The 22,221-nt window shown below is 41.5% G+C and overlaps 1 protein-coding gene across 1 annotated transcript; it reads left to right on the plus strand.

Annotated features, from left to right (window-relative positions):
- The first annotated feature begins 5,829 nt into the window (after nucleotides 1-5,829).
- On the plus strand, nucleotides 5,830-20,270 carry LOC108057298 (chondroadherin). The gene is made up of 3 exons (XM_044394217.2): nucleotides 5,830-6,431; nucleotides 10,616-11,799; nucleotides 18,055-20,270. Exons 1-2 carry the CDS (start codon nucleotides 6,309-6,311, stop codon nucleotides 11,768-11,770), a joined length of 1,278 nt encoding a protein of 425 aa, XP_044250152.1. The 5' UTR covers nucleotides 5,830-6,308; the 3' UTR covers nucleotides 11,771-11,799; nucleotides 18,055-20,270.
- The last annotated feature ends 1,951 nt before the right edge of the window (nucleotides 20,271-22,221 follow it).

The following is a 22,221-nucleotide window of genomic DNA, read 5'->3' on the forward strand; positions in this document are numbered from 1 at the left end:
CACTGGCAAATGGCCAAAGTTGCAATTAAATTAAAGGATGCGTCTCGGACTCGTTTAGCCACCTTGCCAGGGATGTAGCAGATTGCCAGTTGCACATGGCAAAAGGAAGGCAGGATGCAGGGTGGCAGGAAGAGGAAGTGGAAGCGGAAGAGGAAGAGCAACTGAACCGGTGCACTGGCAGTCGATCATTAATGAAGTGTCCTTCGGCCAGGACATTGCAATTTAAAGAGCTGCAACCGCAGAACAGAACAGAGCAGAGCAGGTTCTCTAATGCATTGACCTCCGGGGGAGAAGTCTCTCTGGAATTATCCTGGAGGGAGAGTCCAACCACCCATTTCACCCACTCCCAACCGGCAATTGAGGACCTCTCCTTGGAGGACTTCCTGCTCCTCCTCACCCCGCGCGAATAATTCCATTTACTGGCTTCGTTTTTATCACTTATCCAGTTAAAGATGTTTGTTTTATTCGCCTTGCTTTTTTATTTATTTCCTATTTATTTTCTCCTCCATCTTGTTGCAGCTGCCACAGTTAGCTGGCCGGTGAGTTATGACCCTGGCAGTTGCTCCATCGCCTCGCTGTAGTTAACATTGCAGGCATCGGAGAAATTAGCAGTGCGCCAGACACAACTTGCGAAACTTGAATAAACTTCGCCAGCTTAACCCCGAACTCGCATCCAAGTCATTCGGAAATTGGAGCATTTTGGGGGCAAAGAACGAAAGAATTTATGAATCGGTTGTACACTGCGAAAACTAGAGAACGAAAAAATCAAGAGAAAATGTCGCTGATTATTGTATTTTTTCTTTAAACTTTTTACAGATTTTGTAAAAATGTTTGGTTTATCAATACCTATGCAATGTTAAAGAAATTTCTAAAATCGGTAGTCTTATTAAAAAGTTATAAGCAAAATAAAGAATTTTTTGGTAGATGGCGCCACTTGAAGCAACTGCTTGCTTTGCCGCTTGCATATTTCCATCTCTCTTACACTTATTTAGTTGAGTATCGTGTATCAAGAGCAATTCTTCTTGATTTTGGAAATAATGAAATAATGAATTTAGAAATACACTGAAACTACCAATCAGTTCCTTCAATTCCTTTTCTATTTTATAACTATTAATTTGACATTCTTTAAGAAATGCTTATTTGTACAAAATACTGAAGTCATGGCTGGACTTTAAAACAGCTTACACATTTTGTTGTCGGGTCATGACTGAAAGGGCAACCAAAAACCAAGCACAACTTATTGCTTTTCAAACTATTTCTCCACGTCTTGCAAATGTATGTTTAAGCTTAACTTGGCTCAGAATGCTATTCGTTCACACTTAAGTAAATGCTATTTCACATAATCAATACGGTTCCTTTATGCTGAAAATAAGCCATATTGTAAGGAAGGAAACAACGAAATTTATATTTAAACAACCAATTGTAAATCAGTAAAATAGTAAAATAGGAGAAATCATAATAGTATTTATTCCGGAGCTTTCTTCATTTCAGTTTGTTAACTGGTGTAAACTTCAAACATTCGAATGCAACTAGCGTAATTAGAATTGTGGCCTATGAATATTACAAGGCAAAGTTTTCTCCCAAAAAAGAAAAGAAAAAGAACAGAATTCCACCTTCCTGGCATTTGGCAGTTGGTTATCGCAGTAGTTTACCCCGAAATAATCCGTTACTGCTGGGTTGGCCAAAAGAAAACCGTTTGAACGTCGGCAGTTAAGAGTCAGTTGGAAAATGGAAAATGGAAGCTGCAACACCCAAGGGGTGGGGAAATTTAAGGAGAGTGTAAATTGAAATTTTATTTATTTATTTGGAAATTTTGATTTTGATTTTGATTTTCATCTTTGGTTTATTTATTGGCATATGTTTGCATTCATTCAGGGGCCAGCTGCACTGATTGCTTTCGTTTTGATTTCAATTTGCGGATTTAGTTTTTGATTTTTAATAACCAGCATTCGAATTCGAACTCGACCCGTCCACTAATCGCAGCATCCATCCAAATTGATTTACTCCTCTGTCTATGTTTTCTTGTCAATCCAATTTTATAATGGTTGAACTGTTTTGGCAAAGTTTATCGCTACAAAAATATATGTTACATATCTTATTTTTAAATAACATTTGCGTTTCACAAAAACGGATTTAATTTAAGTAACTATAGATGTATTTAGATAATCTGATAATCTGAGATAAACGAATCATATTATTATAATGGATTTTTCTTTAAATAATTTATTTTATTATTATACCTGGAACTTTAACTATCTTAAATCATATTAAAAATCTCGGCTACAAATATCTTCTTAGAAAACATATAGATAGCAGCAGCTTTAAAAACTCCTAAAATAGTAAGAGTAAATCTTTCTGTCTGGGCCTCTGTGTAAATTAAATAAAATGGCTAATAAAATTGATTGATTAGCTGCAAATGGCAGACGATGTCGTCATCGGTGGGCAAGGACTCCAAAGGATCAAGAGAGGAGGAGAAGGACGAGAAGGTCCTGTTGGCCGCATATTCCACATGCTTATTTAAAGGCATTGATGCCCGGCTTGATTCCCGTTTCAAGTGGATGCTAAGCCATATCGCAGACTCACATGCTGAGCTCGTCGGTTCCTTCTGCCACATTTGCGATTCCTTTTGCCATTGTCCTGATTCCACACACACACACACGGTAACACACACACGTGAATAGCTGAGCTCACTTACGATGGAGTCCTAGTCCTGGCAGGACTCCTCCTGCCGGCTGCTTACACAATTGTCTGTACATTATTTGAGTTTGTGCTGGCATTTGTTATTTTGCTTTATCCTTTTAGATGAAGGCAACGCAAAGTAATGCGATTGCATGGGACGGGAATAGATTCAGACAAAGCGAGCGAGACGGAGACGGAGATAGCGAAAGAGATAGAGATAGAGAGAGGAACAGAGACAGAGTCGCGAATCCTTTTCCAACTGACAACTGCACTCTGCCACCTTCCTGCACTTGCCGAAAAGGTAGCCAGGAATCTGGTAAAAAATGTATGTATTTATCGCCAGCAAGTGGCAAACAAATCCCCGCCATTCCTGTGCGATTTTTACAATAGGCAAAGCTCTGAAAAGTCATCTAGTTGAGACAGTCAAAGATCTTCCCTCCTTTTTCCAACCGAAAAAGTCGATTTTTTTATTTCCAAATGCAATGGTAACCATAACCAAACTAAAGAAGTTCCCTTGAAAAGCAAACAGGATTTGTTACGTGACAATCAAATGCCACTTTGGAATATTTTACTTATTCTTAAATGTTAAATGGATGCATTTTCAAAATATATTTGTTAATCATATTTATATTCAACTAAAAGCAGGGCTTACCAAAAAAGCAAATTTAACACTTATAGTAGAATTTATCAATCTATTATTTATTTTTATATTTTTTTAAATTATTTCTTTAGATTTATTTATTTATTTTTATATTATTTTTTTTTATTTTTCTTATTGTTGATGAGGTAATTATAAATTGTCTATTAAATTGTAGCTTTTGCTGCTGTTGCCCCAAGCTACGTTTTAAATTTACATTTACACTTTTACATTTTGCTTACGTTTAGATTTTATTTGAGATGGGATATTTTTATTGTCTTTATTGAATTATTAGCAATCTAAAATAGTATACAATAACATTATACAACCTTTTTACCCTATAATGCGATTTAATTTAGGTTTATTGTTGGGCCAACAACTTCTTTCAATAATTATTTGATAATATTTTATTTACCCCTTTTAATTGGTAGGTGCGCACAAGGCCTTTTCATAATTAATTTGAGCATTGCATTTCTCTCTCTCATCTCAATGAGTCTTAGTTAAAAGAAGCTTGCCAAAATTGCAAGCAAATGCATCTGTGAATTACATTAGGCATCTGAGAAGCAGAAACAGAAACACCATCTTTGCCAGCGCCTTTTGCTTGACCTGCTTTGTTGGTTTTCAATTATAATGTCACGCATTTATGCCTGCGCTTATTTATTATTGTGCTGATGCTGCCCCCGCTTGGCTCCTTTGCCCCTCGAGTCCCGGAGTCCCGGAGTCCTGGAGTCCTGTATTCCGTATTCCGAAGCCAAGGCTCAAATCCTCAGATGTCTTGCTGCTGCTGCCTGCCAGCTCCTTTTTGCCATCCTCGGTGTCCAATTAAAAGCCGATGCTGCTGCAAGGATTTGGACACGGGTCGTTTCGGGGAGGTTCAGTGGGGTTCAGGGGGGTTCCGAGGGGTTCAGAGGGGCTCCGAGGGGTTAAGAGGGGTTAACTCCCCTAACATCAGGTGCTGTGCTCTGCTGGCCATTCGGGTTCGGAGTTTGGACTGCTTGCATATTTGATTTGTGCATTTAAACATTTCAAACAAGCTGTGTCAACCCCACCACCCATCACCATCACCCGTTTCCAAGTGGCAGTGGCAAGTGCAAGCGACATTGCCTCATTGGAAATTCTCTTTAGAGTAATTTCAGTTATTATATTGCTTTGGCTTTGTTCATCCTTGCTCTTCCTCTTGATGCCGCTGCTGCTGCTGCTGATGCTGCAGCAACTTAACTCCTACCTGGGCATTATTTATTATAAATGATTAACAAGCAGCTTGGCCGCCAGTGGAGCTGGCTCAAATCGAGGCATCGAACGTTTGCATCCACAAGCTGCATCCACTAGCCGCATCTCTATCTGCATCTGCTTAGATCCTGAGGCTGGGCTTCCATCTCGGCTGTCACATCTGGCATTTGTCCTGCCGCTTGTCCTGTCACCTCGTCTCTCCCCCTCCTCCTGCAGCCTCTTTCCAGATGTCTTCTAATCCGGGCCATAAATGTTGCATGTGTCGAAGGCTTTGAGCGGACAAGGCCGGAAAGGCTGAGCCTGCCACAGGCCGACCAGCAGAGAAGCGAAATTTAATGCCACCTGCGGCATGTCCACAGTGAAGCCTCGGTCGGGGGATAATGGCCACAGATACAGATGCACTGAAATAAATAGTTCAACATAAGTGAATTTTATCGTAATTTATTTAAAACTGATTGTGGTGACATACCGGAAAATCAGTTCCAATCATATATGATGTAGCTTTACTAGTTTGGACTCTTGATAGATTCTTAAACGTTTAAATTATAGTTGTAAATATATAAATAGCTATATAGACAACTGGAAAAGTCAAAAAAAGCTTAAGGTTTGAAACTGAATTTAACTAGCTAACAAAACTTTTTTTTTATCCTATCCAAATAAAGCCTTTAGGTAAAATCAAGTTAATTCAATCCACCATTTACTTTTTTCAAATTAATCTTTAGTAATAATCTAACATTTATCAGTTTATTAATAGCAAGATAAATAGGTCGATTTCTCATTATTAAATTACGCTCTCAACTCTACAATCCCATATTTTTCCAAGGCTTAAATCCTACTTTAAATTTAACTTGTGGTCTAGAAAACGTCCCCAAAGATTTGTATTATAATATTATTCAGCTGTACATTTATGATAACTTAAATTGACATTGTGGACGATTTTTGGCGAGGATCTATCACGTTTAATGCGCAGTCAAAGGAATGATTGGTTCGCCTCAATCCGGTTTTATATAAATTAACGAAGCTTATGTTTTAATATTTTGGTGGTGCATTTCACAGCCTATATACTATATACTATACATACATGAGCAGGCTTATATATATTGCAAAGTCCAAGAGCATTGTATTTCTATTTAGTTCGAGTAAGTCATAACTTTTAAGTGTCGCATTGCTTCACTCTCGGCCTTTGGACATTGAAACTGCAAACTCGAACTCTATTCCCTTCCCTGTTCCACCCACTCGATATATATCTCTCCTCTTCTCTCTCTTGCAGCTATTGGCATGCCACGCCCCCGCAAGGCGTAGCAAAAAGGGGCTGGAACAGGAACAGGAGGAGCAGGAGCTGGAACCGGAAGAAGAAGCGTAAATAAATATGATAAAGCTTAAGAATATATAATAAAGGGGAGAAGACAGCGGCCGAAGAGGAAGGAAAGTTTAAATGAAATAACGCAATAGAAAAACATAAATAACTAAGGAAAGAGCCCAAGAAGAAGAAGAAGAAGAGGCCAGCGAAGAGGAGCCCCAAAAAGTAGGCAACAAAAAATCAGTGAAGCTGGCAGGCGATAGAAAAAGGTGAGGCATCATTTCCACCATTTCGCCCCCATCCTTTCCATCCAAAGGAGCTCCTCGCCAGGATAAGAAGGAGCATCAAAGGCAGAAGGAGATTCACCAAGGACCCGGACTTCGACCCGGAGAAAGAGCAGCCGGACAAGAGAGAATAGAGCTCAATTACGCCGCCAAACTGTCGTGTCAGCAACAACGTGAAATGTGCAATTCCTGGCTGGTGCTCATAATTGCGCTCTCCGTTGTCGTCTGCCTGTGGAACTCGCAACAAACCGAAACATCCAAATCATGCCCAGCCGAGTGCATCTGCTTGTCCCAGACTCAAGTAAGCTTAACAATCTACTTGTACTTGTACTGGGGCCATGGCACCAAGTCCCGGGAATTACGGGGACTTGTCGGGGTTTTGGAGAAGGGTGGTACAGTGGGCCTCGATTACGTACCTATCTATATTTTTTAGAAACTATTCCATTTCTAGGCCTTAGATATCAACAAGAAATCCATTTGCCTGAAAAATCAGCAAATAGCCTTTTATTTGTATAAATTACGTCGATCGGTAGCTGAAATTTCTTGAACATATCTATTATATTTTTACTTATATCATATATCCCACTCTTTAAAGTCCGTCCGTTTTCATAAGAACCAATCTCTTAGATTTAAAGCTACTACTTAGCTTACCTTAGTAATTAAAAATATTTAATTGAATAAATAAATGGTACCTAATTAAAACGTTTAAGTACCTACAACCATGTAATTTTGTATCATTATCCATAACGTAGTCAATTTGAAAAACAATTCACATTTCCATTAGCTTAACATATTGTTAGCACTATCAAATTTCACCATGTTTTATGTTGTTAGTTGCAAGTTTTTTACTTTGAATATGGCCAATAAGCAAGTGTTATTTCAGTATTGCAGAGAAAATATTTTCCGGTAGTCGGTATAAAAAGCATTCGCTTGCACGAAGCAAAAAGAATTTAATTACATTTTTCGCAGAGCTGTGCAAAAAATAGGTAGGGAAATTTCCATTTTATCGTAGTTTTATTTTCAGTGCGGGTAGGAAATTCTAGGATCTGACCATACTATCCAATAGCGATAAAAAAAAGTATGGTGACAATTTCGTTGCATTTGAGCTATTGCTCTCTCTCGCATTATTTCGATCTATCCAAAAAGAAGTAGTATATAAGTAGTCGCTTGAATGTGGCGCCACCTATCGGAAAATGCATTATTTGCTCAAAACTTTTAAATGGATGCATCCATCCGGATGGTCCAATTTAAAATTTTCTTTACCATTTCGATAGGAAATAATGAACACCATAAATAGCATTTACGCTTTTACAAAATCTGTAATAATTTGGCGCCAGATGAGGTCTTTCTACTCCGAGGGTAACGGGTACAAATGCTTCGGTTAACAAAAGTTAAGTTCCTTTCTTGCCTTATTTTGTAAGGCAGTGTAGTAAGGCTAATTAAAGGGTGGTATATTACGTTTTTGGCTAGCGAAAAACCGAAGCACTTAATATTTAAGCGAGCTTAAACACAAGTGCAGCCTTAGTTTTGAGATTTACCATTTGAAGTTGGACGAAAGATGGTCAGGCACTCGGCTCCACAGTGCGGTCGAGTTGTATGCAGAATCATCATCAGGAGCTCGAGAAGTGGTCAAGGAGCAAGAAGGAGCAGGGAGCAGGGAGCAAAGGGGGAGTAACAGATGCAGGAGATGCTGGAGAGGATCTCTGGGGAACTGGTGGTCAGGCAGTGGCCACAGCTGCTCGTCGGCCTCTTCGGCACAGTGATGAGCAAAGAAAATTAATCGAAAATGCAGGGAAATGGTTATTTTCCTTTTGTTTCTGCGTCTGTTCTTCTCTTTAGTTCTGTTCTGTCTGAGCTCCTTGCTCCTTGCTCCTGGCTCCTTTCTCCCCCCACATTTTTGTGTGTGGCCGTATTCAATGGTGTCCCGCGAGAGTTTTGGAGCACGCTTAATGCGCATCCTTATTACCAGAGGGAACTTGGCATCGTCATTTCTACCAAATTGAGAACTTAAGTGATTTCATTATTCCGGATTATAGACAATGCAATGATTTACTCAGCTCTCGTCCTCCACTTATTCGCCGTTCTCCATCCGCCGTATTCTCCACTTGAAGAGCTCTGGCCGCATCTTCTTTATTTTTCGGTTGCTCCATTTTTGGACCGGGTGCCTGTATCCTTTTCGCGCTACGGTTAACTGTATTGAAGAGGCGAAATTAGTTCGGGCCCCGAAAAAAAAAGGTAACAAAAGTGAAGCACACTTTTTGGGGTCAGGCTACCCACCCATCCCCATCCCCATCCTTATTCTTTTCCACCGACAGTGCCAGTTAAAGTTCAGCGAACAAGGGACTTTTTAACCGTGTCGCTTGAATTCGCAACTCTGAATGCATAGAAACGAAATTTCATTAAACGGAACAGAACAGAACCGAAACAGAACAGAACGTAACGGAACTGAGGCAAAAATAACAATTCTGGGGGACGGGGTTACTACAGGATTTCTTTCGGGCGGGAAAGGAAAGGGAAAGGACCTACCTCTGCCAAAGAAGTGGAGAGCCAAGGAAGGAAAACTTTTAATTCGTTCATTTAAAAAGGTGAAGCGTATGAAAATTGTGCAAATGTTACGCAAGAAGTGCAGCCAAGGTTCGGTGGGGGTGGTGGGTGGATGTTCAAGGGGCGGGGGAGGCATGGCAGGAAGAAGAAGAAATGAAACTGGACTGTGGGCGGGGGGTCAAGAGGAACGTGACAGGCGATGGACAGTTATGCACAGCTACTGGGCGACCGGAAGGGAAACCTGTAGCCTCAAAAACATACACTCGGAAATTGATTTTACTCAGAGTATTTTAAAAATTTATTTGTAACGCAGAAAGCCGAAATACTTTTATTTTTAATATTTTAAATTAGCTATATTACAAAGCTATAATAAATTTTAACATATTAGCTTCGGAATCGATTGCCGAAAGTTGCATATTTTTAATAATTGAATATGAAATCCATTTTAATCCAGAGTCTAAATTAAATCAAAGCAGAATTTAAATCAAAATCAACCTAAAGCTGGCATAGATGCAATCTAGCTAATTAAGCAATAATATATATAACCATGAAAACTTTAAATAGTTTAATTTAATTTTTAAAGCTATTTTCCCATAGTTTTTTTCCCAATTTAAACCAAAATTAGACTATGAATTTTTCTCAAAGTGCAAACGAAGAAAATTCTTGGCAGGAAAGCGCACACATCAGCACATAAAATATATAAAAAATCAAGGCACAAAGCAGAATGACCAAAGGCGAAGGCAAAGGCGAAGGATGTGCGAAAAACAATGCTAGACGAGGGTCTCTAGTCAAGTAACCACGGACTCGCTCCGCCGCCAAAAACAAGAATTCGATTTAATTTTATTTTCAGCAATAAAGCCACAAATTCAATTTTCGCGCCACGCATCAAACAAAGTCCCGCTCCATGGTCCTTCGTCCTTCGTCCTTGGTCCTTCGACTCTCCCTTTGCCTCCATGGCATCTCAAGGCCCATCCGATGTGGCGTCGTCTGATCTGATTGCCCAACGGCTGTCAGTTGCCATGGCGGCTACGGCGGAGGTATCAATGGCGCCCACGGGAAAAGCGGGCGGGGAAATGTTATAAAGCAAGAAAACACAAACTGATTAAGAGCGAAAACCTTTGATGAGTCGATGAGTCCGCCGACAAAGCCAACAACCCACCAACCTGCGGGGGGCGGAGGGCGGGGCCTTCAACTCCTGGCGGTTGAATAGGTGTAACATCAAAAGGTGACCCACACAATGTAGCTGGGGCATTTTTGCCTGGCCAACGAGTAATCTAATCAAAGGAGACACCTTTTAACGAGTTGGCCAACCATTGTCGATCACATCGAACATTTCTGATTTCAACTTTTGGGACTAGAAATTATTTGCGAAATCCAATGTCCTTACTTACTTGCCTTAGGTTTAGACGGAATTTGATTTTCATAAGTGGTAATTTTAATTTTAACGATTTTTTAAGCTTTTCCTACCCCATATTCCTTGAAACTTTCTGTCGCATACATTTTTAAAGATTGTGTTTCAGTGTGAATTCAAATAACTGCATACCGAAAATCGTATCATTCAAAGGTATTAATTTAGAGCGATTATTGGGCTTCCTACGTAGCGCAAGTTTGTTTGTTTCTGTCGTCCACATCTTTACAGATTTCGAAAAAGTGTAAATGCAACTTTTTTGTTGTCTTTAATACCTATCGAAGTGTAGAAGAAATTTTTCAAATCGGAACGTTAATTAAAAAGTTATGAACAAATCAAATAGTGAAATTCAAGCAGTGCAAGCAGTCGCTTTGCTGAATGCTTATCTCCATCGCTCTCGCACCTTCTTATCGCCTTCTCTCTTCTTAAAATTAGAGACTAACAATTTTTTGAGTGACTATGAAGCTAATGCCAAAAAATCTGACGATCTAGACCCATTAAATTAAGAACCCTCTTTTTTAATTCGTCCACAGGTGCTGTGTAACACGGGCGGCCTCGAGCAGATCCCACTGCGGCAGCTGCCGGCGACGGTGGAGAACCTGGCGCTGACCAAGAACAACTTCCCGATCATCAAGCCGGACTCGTTCGCCGGCCTGCGGGCGCTGAAGAAGCTCTCGCTGGACGGTAACAACATCACGCGGATCAAGCAGTTCGCCTTCCGCGGCCTGCCGCGCCTCAAGGAGCTCTCCATCCAGTACACGCCGCTGCAAATGGTCGCCCAGTTCGCGTTCGCGGGCCTGCAGAATCTCTCCACCATCCTGCTGAGCCACAACCAGATCCAAAGGATTGAGGGCAACGCCTTCGCGGGCACCTCGAACATCAAGCTCATCCTGTTGACCAACAATCCGCTCATTCGCATCGACAGCTCGGCCTTCGCCAGCCTGACGAACGTGGGCCATTTGATATTGCCCTCGGGCATCCGGAGCATCGAGCAGGACGCCTTCGCCGGCATGGACACGGTGGGCCTGCTGAAGCTGGCCTACATGGACCTCAAGGAGGTGGCTCCGTTCACCTTTCGCGGCCTCTCCAATGTCCTGCTGCTCACCCTGCAGGAATCGGATCTCGGTGTGATCTGTGCCGACGCCTTCACCGGCCTCTCGCAGGTGGAAACGCTGCAGATACTGAACAACAAAATCGACTCGATCGAGGAGCTGAACTTCACCAGCACGGCGGCCATCAAGCACTTGAAGTTCTTCGGCAATCATGTCCTGGAGACGCCCGATCCGAATGCTATCATCGTCGACGGGGTGGAGCATCTGCAGCTGGTGAGCAACCACTTTCCCTGCGGCTGCCACATCCACACCCTGCTCGATGGTCCGCTGGCCGAGGGCGCCCACAATCTGAGCGACTTCCTGCAGAAGAACTACTGCATATCGCCGCTGGAGGTCAACGGGCGGGTGATGAGCGAGCTGGACATCGACTCCATTGGCCGCTGCTCCGATCAGCTGACCAAGGGCAATCTGGGCAGCTCGGCGGCCTCGCTGGCCCTCGGCATCAACTCGATGCTGCTCATCGCGGTGGCCAGCTGTGCGGAGTGGCGCCACGTCCGCCTGCTGGCCAACCGGCTGGCCCAGCTACTGGGTCACGTGGCTTGGCGGAGGCGGCGGAAACGGCGGAAGGGCAACTAGGCGGAGGTCTCCTGCAACGATTACCAGAGGTAAATTGTAAATTAAGTTAAATCTTAATTTAAATTAACTTATTATTGCATTATTTAACACATCTTTATCGACCTGAAACCAGAATACTTCTGCTCAATGGTCCTTCGAGCCGGATATGGTTAACCAGTAGTTGTCGCTTTATTTAAAAGTAGTCGCAAAGCATTAAGAGCAGTGTTAAACTAAATTTGACTTCAGTGGAAAAACAATGCCAAAATGAAAATTATTATCTGCAAATATAATAAAATTAAATTGCATTTGCCTGATTTAATTTTAATATTCTTTGCTTTGGTTTTTATCTAATGAGGTTTTTTTTAACATGAATATGAAAGTATTACATTTTTAAATTGATTTATTTACTTAAAATATTTAAAGTACATAGATAGGCATAACATCATATCTAACATTTTATTTGACTAAGGTATTATAAAATGCAATCTAACAGTTTAATTAGTTTTTGCATTAAAAATTACATTACTATATTTAATTCAAATATGTTGATTAAATATACAGATGTACAAATACATTTTTCCAACGTTGTTTCAGCGTAGAAAATATCAATTTGATATAATCCTTAATTGTTCTTCAACTTAAAAATATTTGTATGAGCCGGTTAAGTTCAACCAACAGATTTAAGTGTATTCTGAATAAGCCAGTAATGTAAAATTATATTAGACCAGTAAGTAGGAAGTGAGTAAGTGAAGCAACACCTGTTTAGTTCTTCCGCTTTAGTCCCCGAATCCCAGAGAGCCACAAAATTCGGACAGCCCATTTTCCATTCCCCCTTTTAACTGGCCGGCAAATGGAAAAGCGGTTTCAATGGCCCCTCATCTTTAAATGCAATCGCAAACATGGCCAGCAGAGTGTTTAGTCATCGTCATAAGTATGCCACGCAGCCCCAATCCAATCGAAATCCGCTGGCACCCCCCGAAACCAATTGAAAACGGCTTGAAAGGCACAGAACTCGGGGAACTCGGGGAGCCCAGTAACCAGAACTCAGAACGCAGAACTCGGAACGCAGAACACAGAACCTTGCTGCAGTGCAGCCAACATCAGTTCTCGGATACAGTTTCATTGTGGAGCGCTTTAAGAGTTTGCTGCAGGGTGGCTGGTCCGGGTTAGCATACAAAACGAGAACGGAAATTACAAATTCTATTCACTCGCCCGACTGTGGCACTCTAATTCGTAGCTGTGTGGCAGGGTGCCCCAAAGTCGTAGCCCCCGGGTTGTAGCCACCACCCAATCGCCTAACCCATTTAGCCTTGCAGCCAAGAGCAGACGGAGCAACTTTGATGGAGATGGAGATGGAGACGGAGAGGCTATTCCTCAGCCGCTTATCGCAAAGGATTTAGATTTATCTAACTTGATTATGAGGCCTGGTCCAGAGTCCTGGTCCTCGAAAGGGGAGAGGCCTAAAACAAATGCCCAGAGAAATCATTGAAGGAAATTAAAACTTTGTTTACTTTTAAGTCCTTCCCCGATGCCGAATCAGAAACAGAATCAAAAGCGGGGCTAAAGAGTTCAACAAGGAAGAGGAATAAAAGGGAAGGATAGGCAAAGGAAAGGACATTTTTTGTGTGCACTTGAGAGTGAGCCAAGTCCGTTCTGTTTGCATTTGCATGGCCCTCCTTGCTGGCCACATTAGATGGCCTATTCACTTAATCAGTTTTCTTTTTACTTCCTTTTTTTTTGTTTTTTTTTTTTTTGCTAATTGAAGGACAACCCATCGCCGGCGGACAGGATGTGGCCATTTGGGTCCACTTAAAGACTTAAAGTCGCAAAAGGCGACATGGACGTGCGATGGTCGCCAATGTGGCCGGCTCAACACGTTCCCAGCCACGCCCCCTTGGGGGTATCCTCCTTGGTCCTCGAATCCAGGACCCTCTGTTGTAGGCGCACTCTGCTCTTTGGCGCTTTGGCACTCGTCCGCAGATCGTTAACTTAATTGTTCCGCTTGAAATCCGAAAACTGCCAACGCTATTGTTGCGACTGATAGTCGTGAATGGCCGTGACCACGCCCCCTTTGGCAAACGCCTACGGCAGAAACAGGAAGTGGAAGGGGAAGTGGAAGAGGAAAGGCAACAGGAACAGGAATGCAATAAAATTGGCGTGACTAACTCAGCTCTGCGAGCGATGCGAGCATTGCAGATGAGCTGAGCTCGAGGCTGAGAATCGGATGAGGAGGATGTGTGTGTGTGTGTGTTAAAGGGGGTGAAAGGGGGTGAAATGGGGTAAAAGGGGGTGAAAGGGGGAGGGGGCTGATGCCCCATGTGGCAGCCACAGAAGGGCGCAAGTCGTGCGTGCCTTGGCCAACGTTGACGCTGTCATGCAATCAGCAAATAGGCGACCGCAGCAAAAGTCGCGTAATTAACGCGAGGCCAACATGGACTAGGTGGCCACACCGACGGATTTCCCATTCCCATTTGCCATTCAGAAGCTTAAATTGGAGTCCCGAATCAGCGTTCTATCCATCTATATACCATCGCCCAAAGTCCGAATTCCATATCCGTACCCCAGCAGAGCTGTGATAAATGTTCAGTTAAGGTCCAGAGCATCGCAAACATGGGAAAGTGAAGGGCGATAAATAAAATCATCGACGACGAGCTGTAAAAACGTGAAAAGTGAAATGCAATTGAGAGAGAGAGAGAGTTGCAAATTGAAAAGACTCGATTAGAATGGGGGTGAGAGGTATTTTTGTATTTCTGAACATGGCGCCCGAGGAGGGTTTTTTGCGGATTATCCCTGAGTAAGTGTTACCGGCCAACCGATAGTCAAATAGCTGCGGGTTAGCTGGCGTCATTAATGAAGATAGCAGTTTGGATATAAGTGTGTTTGGAAGTCGCACTTCATATCAATAAAAAGTCGATATGATTAATGTCAAATTTATGATTCAAACATATCAACTTGAGATTTTATCATTTCATAAAAGTTATAAAAATACTGCTTTAACATACCAAATGTAGTATTTTTTGAACAAATAATGTTAAAAAAGATGAAAATAATCTTTACTCATATCAAAATGATATGATCTGTAAAAAATATTAAATTAACCTGCTCATATCAATCTGATCTTTTGTAAATTTTTTCTCTGTGTGAGCAGGTCCATCCATTAACGTATCTCTTCTGGGTTTTCCCAAACATTTCGGAGTCTAATCGACTCGGAACCATCTGAATCATTGCTTACTCATCATAGGCAACTCCCTTCCCACTTCAAACAGCCACCCACTCCAAACAGAAATCTCTGGCAAATTACCAGCGACATAAATTAAAAGCCCACCACAATGGCTACGAGACTCTGGTCGAGTGCGCCTGAAATATGACAACGGCCAGTAAGCGACGTCCATTTGCGTGTCATAGGGCATTTTTATGCACATTTGCCTGGCCGAGAATTTATTGAGCTAATACAAAATTTAATCAGCCTATATACCGATATTCCTCCCCTACTCTCCACCCTTTTGCTCCGTTTTTTCCCTCCTTTCGCCTCGTTCTCTGCACTTTTCTGTGTATTATCAGACTCGAGGCCACCATAAATAACTGAAAGTAAGGTCCGCAGCCGGAGTCTAGGTCCAAGGTCGGGGTCGATTTAGCAGTTGGTGGCAGGGAAGTCGGGAGTCGCCCAACAGCTGGCGGCAAAAAAGGATTGGCATTGGTCCTTACACTTCATTTAAAGTCAAGGAGTCGCACATAAATTTCCATGCACATAATTAAACGACCAAATGACAAAGCAAAATCGTTAAGCTGGCAATGGAGGGGAATGAAATGAGGCTACTAAAACTGCTGGTTGGTTTAGGAGGGGGTTTAGTGGAGGAAAGTGGGTGAGACGACCTCGGGTTAAACACAAACCTAATAAAATATGCAGCCAGATGACCCGAAACCCCAACCCCAAACCGAAAACCCTCACCAACAGCTGCTAATTTTGGTGTGCGTGTGTGTTTATCTAATAACAAAAATTATGAAAATCTATGTGGGTGTCCTGTCAATTAACGTCGTCTGTAATGAGTCGAACGGGGCATACAGTCAGGCGCAGGCACACCGGGCGTATGAGCAATGCGGGCCAAGGGATGACCATTTGAAGGAGTAATAATTACCAAAGGACAAAGGACTGTCTATTATCGTGGCTAAATGAAAAGTCTAAAATGTTGAAATGTGCAAATCGTTCGTATTAATCAATTCTGCTAATTTCTGGCCAGGCTTTATAAGGGGTTTAGGGGTTCGAAAGACAAATGCCCCTACCTTCATCCACCATCGCCGCCTGTCAGTCTCGATAACTCACAGTTCACGCGAAAATGGTAGCAGAAGGTACATAGATGGGTGTTTTTAGGGGGTTCAGTTCAAAGGAGCAGGTCGAAAAGGAAGCAAAGGAACAACTTTATCAACGCGATTTTGGCCGCTAACGGAGACTGAGATTGCGACTGACACACCGACGAGGAGGCCGAGGCAAAAATGCTTAAGTAAGCTTAGTGAGTTGAGCCCACACCTCCTCGTAACCCCCCTTTAACCCCCTCGTAACCTCCCCTCTTAACCTCCCCGTCTTTTAACCCATAAAACATTTCTACACATGTGCGCCCTTTTGTATGCCACAATGAAACTCAATAAGGGCTGCAAGTGGAAGTGGAAGAAGGTAACATGGGCCAGGCTCAACAATTTAAAAGTTAAAAACTTTGGCTGCTGCCTTTAAAGCCTTTAAGTATTTTAATTATGTAGGATTTGAGTTGCTGTTGCCTCCTGCAAGTTCCTTAGTATCTAAGGTCCCTAAAGCCCTACAAAATTTGTAGATGTCAGTGTGTTTTTTTGGGAGTATAGCAAAGTGGAGTCCTGGAGGCTAAAAGCTGGAGGCTGCTGACTACCAACTAATTGAAAAATCGCCTATGCCCGAGGCTCGACTTGTCTCAGTTGCCAGAAACTTTTCAGCTGGCCGGGGTGCGTGTTTTGAGATTCGAGTTGAGAGATTCGAGTTGGGAGATTCGAGATTCCAACCTGATGTGACACATGCAAATCACATGAGCCAGGTTGTAGGGCCGTCGCCTAAGTGCTTTGCCTGTCAGCTGTGTCGCTGCGAATCTGTTTCAAATTTCACAAATCCAGCCCGATCATCTCACTCACAGAGATCATCATCACCGGAGCACAAGCAGGACCTTTGGGCCTCCCCCCCACTCGCACTCACATTTACATTCACATTCTGATTCTGATTCACATCCACATCAACAACATCTTCATGCTCTTGAGTCGGCAATATAAATCAAATCAAAAGCACAAACAAGCCGCGAGTGTGTACACAATTCAAGTAAACTCCATAGAGAGATTGCCATGCCCGAAAATCCAAGGAGCAAGAAGGCAGGGGGGTTGGGAATTCGTTTGGTCCAGAGACAGACCTTCAACTGGGACATAAATCAAGGCGGCGGCAACTTTGCACTGCACTTGCTCGACCAGTTCCAGGACAGCCAGGACATTCAGGACATCCAGGACACCCGGCATTCCGAAGGCTGGGGATTGTAGGATGGCACACAGATATATCTGCTCATATAGATATACGATATATACGATAGATAGGCATGTAAGTGCACTCGAATGTTGCTTGTTGCGATGATGACATCGTCATCATCCTGTGAGAACCCCCCCCCCCTCTCTCTCCCCCGCTCTCTAGTCTTCGTCCTCGTTTTCGTCCTTGCGCAGAGTCGGAAAATGCTGTGTTGAACATCAATCTGCTTGAGCTATGACAACGAAGCGTTTTATTGTTGTAAACACACAGACAAATAGAGAGATGTAGGGTGTGTTTTAGGGGGCAGGGGGCTTTCAGGGGTTAGGCATCCCCAAACCAACATACATATAAAAATGGCGAATGTCCCTTGAAGAGCTCAACTAGTTGGGACCCTGTGAACTGCCAATTCAACGAGCTAAACGGGCTGGCTTCTCAAGTTTTTCGCCCGAGCAGTTTGTTTATTACTTGACAACTTGCGTTTCGAATCAGTTTAAAGTTTCAAGTTTAAGCTTTTCCAAAAGTCTGGGATAAAGAAACTTGCCTCCAACTTGAGATTTCAGTTCTTAACTTTTCGTAATCTTTTTCAAGATCTCTTGGCTTTGGGTTTTATGTTATATATACCTTAAACCAGGATTTTGTTGTGGAGGATGATATCAGAATAATTTTGTTGTTGCATTCTTTTTGAATACCATAAATTCCTTTCATTTTTCATCATTTTTGCCTTAAATATACCTCCTTAAATGCTGATCATGCGACTTTTTCTTTATTTCTTCCACAGAGAACTGCAGACTAAATCTCAAGAACCGAATTCAAGCATCATCTTCCCCCTCCATTGAATCCCCTTCTGATTACCGACTGCCAGGGTATCTGTCATCTACTATATACAAACGTAGAGTGAAAAAAAAAAAACGAAAAAGTCCTACAGATTGCCAAATGTAAAACGCTGCAGTTTTGCTATCATCATGCGAAATCTGAGAGTCTGATGCCGTTGATGTCGCTCGAACTGGAACTACCCTGCGCTACTACCATCCTTTCCCGAAAAAGTGCTGAACCCTAGGCTAATCCTGCAACCAGGATACTGCATCCTGCATATCCTGGGCCCGAGGGCCCAACTAGTTGTTTGCCAGTTGTTTACGTTTTACATTTTACGTTTCTGTTGCCATTTCGTTTCTGTTTGCGTTAAAATGTGAAACGCGGGTAGCGGCAGTCGGCGAAATGCGAATTGCGAAATGCTAAATCCACAATACAAAATGCGGACTGCGGATTGAACACTAAATTATTATATCAAATTTCGAGTCAAATGTGTGTAAATCATAAAGTGAACACATATGGACGGCGGGCATAGACAAAATCCGATGTAAGCGTATTTAAGCATGTGTATTTACTTCTATTTGTATATGTATATGTGACAGTTGAATATATATATGAGACATAGCTATATAACATTTTTTTTTTTTGATCATAGCTGATAGTTCATAAATAACTGGGATATTTATTGGCCAATTAATAAAGATGCAATTTATACAAACATCTATATATGTGAAAATAAACAACGGCAGAGACATAATCTGCATTACCTAGCCAGATGGATAAAGTATATATGCACATATCTGTGTGTGTGCGCATAGCAAGTCTAGTCAATTAATGCCACTGTATCTTGTATCTTTGTATCTACGATAGCTGCAGACAAACATTTGTACTTATTTTATAAATCGAGTGAAACTATACGAGTCCGCTATATACGGAGCACAACACACTATTATTATATGGATAAATATGTGATAAAACGTTTGCAATGCCACAAACTCACAGATCTGAGCAAATGGAGAATGGAAAATGGGCTAAAAATAGCCCCCTTTTCCCCGCACTGCAGGCTGTACATATCAACAGGTTACAGGTGGACAACTCTTATCAATTACTAACTTGCTTATCATCCGAAATGTAACCCCTATGCGGAGCAAAGATAACTGCCATGTGTACATTTTATAGCGAGGCCCCCAAAAACTAACCCAACTATATTTATAAGTCAGCCTCCGAAACGCAATTCGAACTAACACAAAAAATTAAATGTAAATTGAAACAATTTGTCCAAACAATTTGCCGCAAATCAAATGAAACAAAACCAAACAACCGATTTGTTCCGGCAAATGAGAAATAAAAATGAAAAATGAGAAATGTTTCCAAGCTAATTGTTTTCTAGGTGTATGAGTATCTGTATCTGTGTGCTGGCCTGCGTTTGTGTTTGTGTTTGTGTTCGTGTGTGAGTGCGTATGTGTGCGTGTTTGCATATCCTTTTTTGAGGCCCAGGAGAATTGTTATTCCAATTAGACGTGTTAACGAGCGAAAGCATTGCGCAAAAAACAAGAAAACAAAAAAGAAACCCACATACAATATATAGTATACACTTAGATATACAATTATTAATTAACGACTAGCTATCGAAGATTTTTTTTGTCACCCATAATATTTATGAGAAACATTTCCTCGTCAACCCTAAAGCTGCTATAAAAATCCAACTCTAATACCAAACTAATAATACTTATAGTGAAAAGTAAAAATAAAATATAGAAAGTATCGATTGTTAATACTGCGATAACGTCTTCGATTAAATGTAAAATAGCATAAATGTGTGACCTAAGTAAGTTCCCATCATCATTATTTTATGTCTAGACTTGAGAATCGAATCGAATGGGAGGAGAATCGAATGAGAGAGCCATCATAAGCACATTGCATTATAATACTAAATATATATAATGTTAACTGTAGGCTAAATATGAGATATACAGGTGCATAACGATAACGATAACGATAATGAGATACCAAGCTACAAAGAAAACTAAATAAAATGAAAGCGAAAACGAAAACGAATACCAAACTAAAACCTATGAAAAATTGATAATCTATAATAATAATAATAATCAAACCTACTATCGATGAGGAAGCCAAAAAAAACCAAAAAAAAAAACAGAATGAGCAAAACAAAAACAAACATAATAAATTCAAAAGCCAAGCCAAAGGATTATTTATTTCTGGTGGAATCGGAGGTGGGACGAAAATAAATGCGGGCCCTGTTCGCCTGTAAGTAGGCGTGGCCAAATGGGCGGTTGGGCGGTTGGGGGGCGGTGGATAAGGGTTGCCAGAGTCCAATAAATCAAGCATTGGCGCATCACAGATGCTCTTCTTCGCCACGCTGGCCGAAGCTTAAAGTCCCCTTCTCATTTTGATTCCCATTCCATTTTCCATTCCCCGCCCATGGAGCCTTTGTCTTTTTTAACATCTTCCTCTGGCCGCCTCGGCTCCTCGGCTTCATTTTATGTTTCTTGTTCCGCTTTGCTAGTTTTTTATTTATATGATGCAAAAGCTTTAAATGCGTCACCAGCAGCAGCAGCAGCAGCACAAAATACCAGGGCAACCCAGAAGGGAAAAGGGGGCTGCCGGCGAGAGGATACACAGCAATTTCAGCAACAATAATAAATATCTCGAGTCAACCGCAGCCACAGCAAAATGCAAAAAAAAAAAGAGAAAAAAAACCAAACAAAACAAAAAAAATGGGGGGAAAAAAACAGGAGCCGCACAAAACACAAACGCTGTCTTTTTTCGCCGCCAAAGTCCTCCGCCCCGAATTTTACCCCCCTGAAAAAGACAAATGTATGCATAAGTCGCCAACGCAGTGTCTGCAGAAATGATTTCACCCAGTGCTTGCCGCAGTTTAAGGCCCAGCACAGTGCCACAAAGTCGGGGAATCCCAATCCCAATCCCCGCGCCCAGAAAAGGATCTCCGGAATCACTCTTCAATGATGCTCCATCATGTCCCCACAGTGATGTTTAATCATCTGATGATTTCGGTGTTCCAATCAAATTTTATTTCATTTTGGAAACAATTATATTTTAGTTCATTCAATGTCAAAGGTTACCAAAGGTAAGTAGGAAAAAGTAGTAGTTAAAAGTAGTAGTAAAAGTAGTAGGTAAAAAATAAGTATTCAAAAATGATATATTTCCTTATAAAATGAAGAACGGAAAAATTATGAATGTCCCCTATAAGAAAGTTACTCTTACGCATTTTTTAGAACTACTATAATAATATAGCATTTGGTATCTACAATTTTAAAGCTCCTTTGATGCGAGCTAAACAAAAGTTACACTACAACCCTATTTTTTGTTTCATTTATTTCCCAATTTTGACTGTGACACAAGGAAGTTGGAAAAAATATCGCTGGCTGATGAATACTATCGTGCCGCCCTGCTTGATAGCACTCCTTTGGCCAATTACTTTTACCGGCACCTGTATCACACTCACACTCACATGCAGATGCACAGTTAGTCCTTCGGTTTTCGGCTGCTCCTGTGCGCGAAATATGAGCGGCATTAAAAATTAGTCCAAAGTACTGCTAAGTGCGGAAGCAGCCGCGGCAAACTATCAACGACAACTGCTGTAGAAGGACCAAGAGCGATGGGTCAGCCAGTTAATACCCTAGCTCAAAGGACACGAGATTGGTAGGTTTTAAAGAAATCCTTGATGGAAAAACTGAACAAAGCATACCGAACAGTCAGCAATTGAAACAGATGATTCATGTTGTCTTTGCAGTTGAGAAAAATTATATTTTCAATTCTGAATTTTAGACTATTATCTATATTTAATTGTCAATACTTACTTATACGATTTATTAATGATTTTTATAATTTAACCTTCCATATTTAATAGATATTTTAACGACAGATTTTTTAGATATTTCTCCTTTTGATTCCAAAAACCTACACTACTTAAACATGAGTTCGAAACCGTCAGCCGTGCTGCCAAAATTATCCCCCAAGATTTTGTAAAAAAAAAGTTACCCTGGCTACCCTTTATGCCCGTGAATGTCTGTGTAAGTATATGAACTACAACAATGCGGCGCACACATACTAACACAGAAAAGCGCAGCGAAGCTAGCGTGCCATATTTTTA

The sequence above is a fragment of the Drosophila takahashii genome, chromosome X (genome assembly GCF_030179915.1).
Source record: "Drosophila takahashii strain IR98-3 E-12201 chromosome X, DtakHiC1v2, whole genome shotgun sequence".
NCBI lineage: Eukaryota > Metazoa > Arthropoda > Insecta > Diptera > Drosophilidae > Drosophila > Drosophila takahashii.

Excerpts from the sequence above, each read along its gene's own strand:
- LOC108057298 (XM_044394217.2), top strand. The coding sequence starts at position 6,309 with ATGTGCAATTCCTGGCTGGTGCTCATAATTGCGCTCTCCGTTGTCGTC. Across the intron at positions 6,432-10,615 it reads TCTGCTTGTCCCAGACTCAA|GTGCTGTGTAACACGGGCGG; the intron begins GTAAGCTTAACA and ends ATTCGTCCACAG.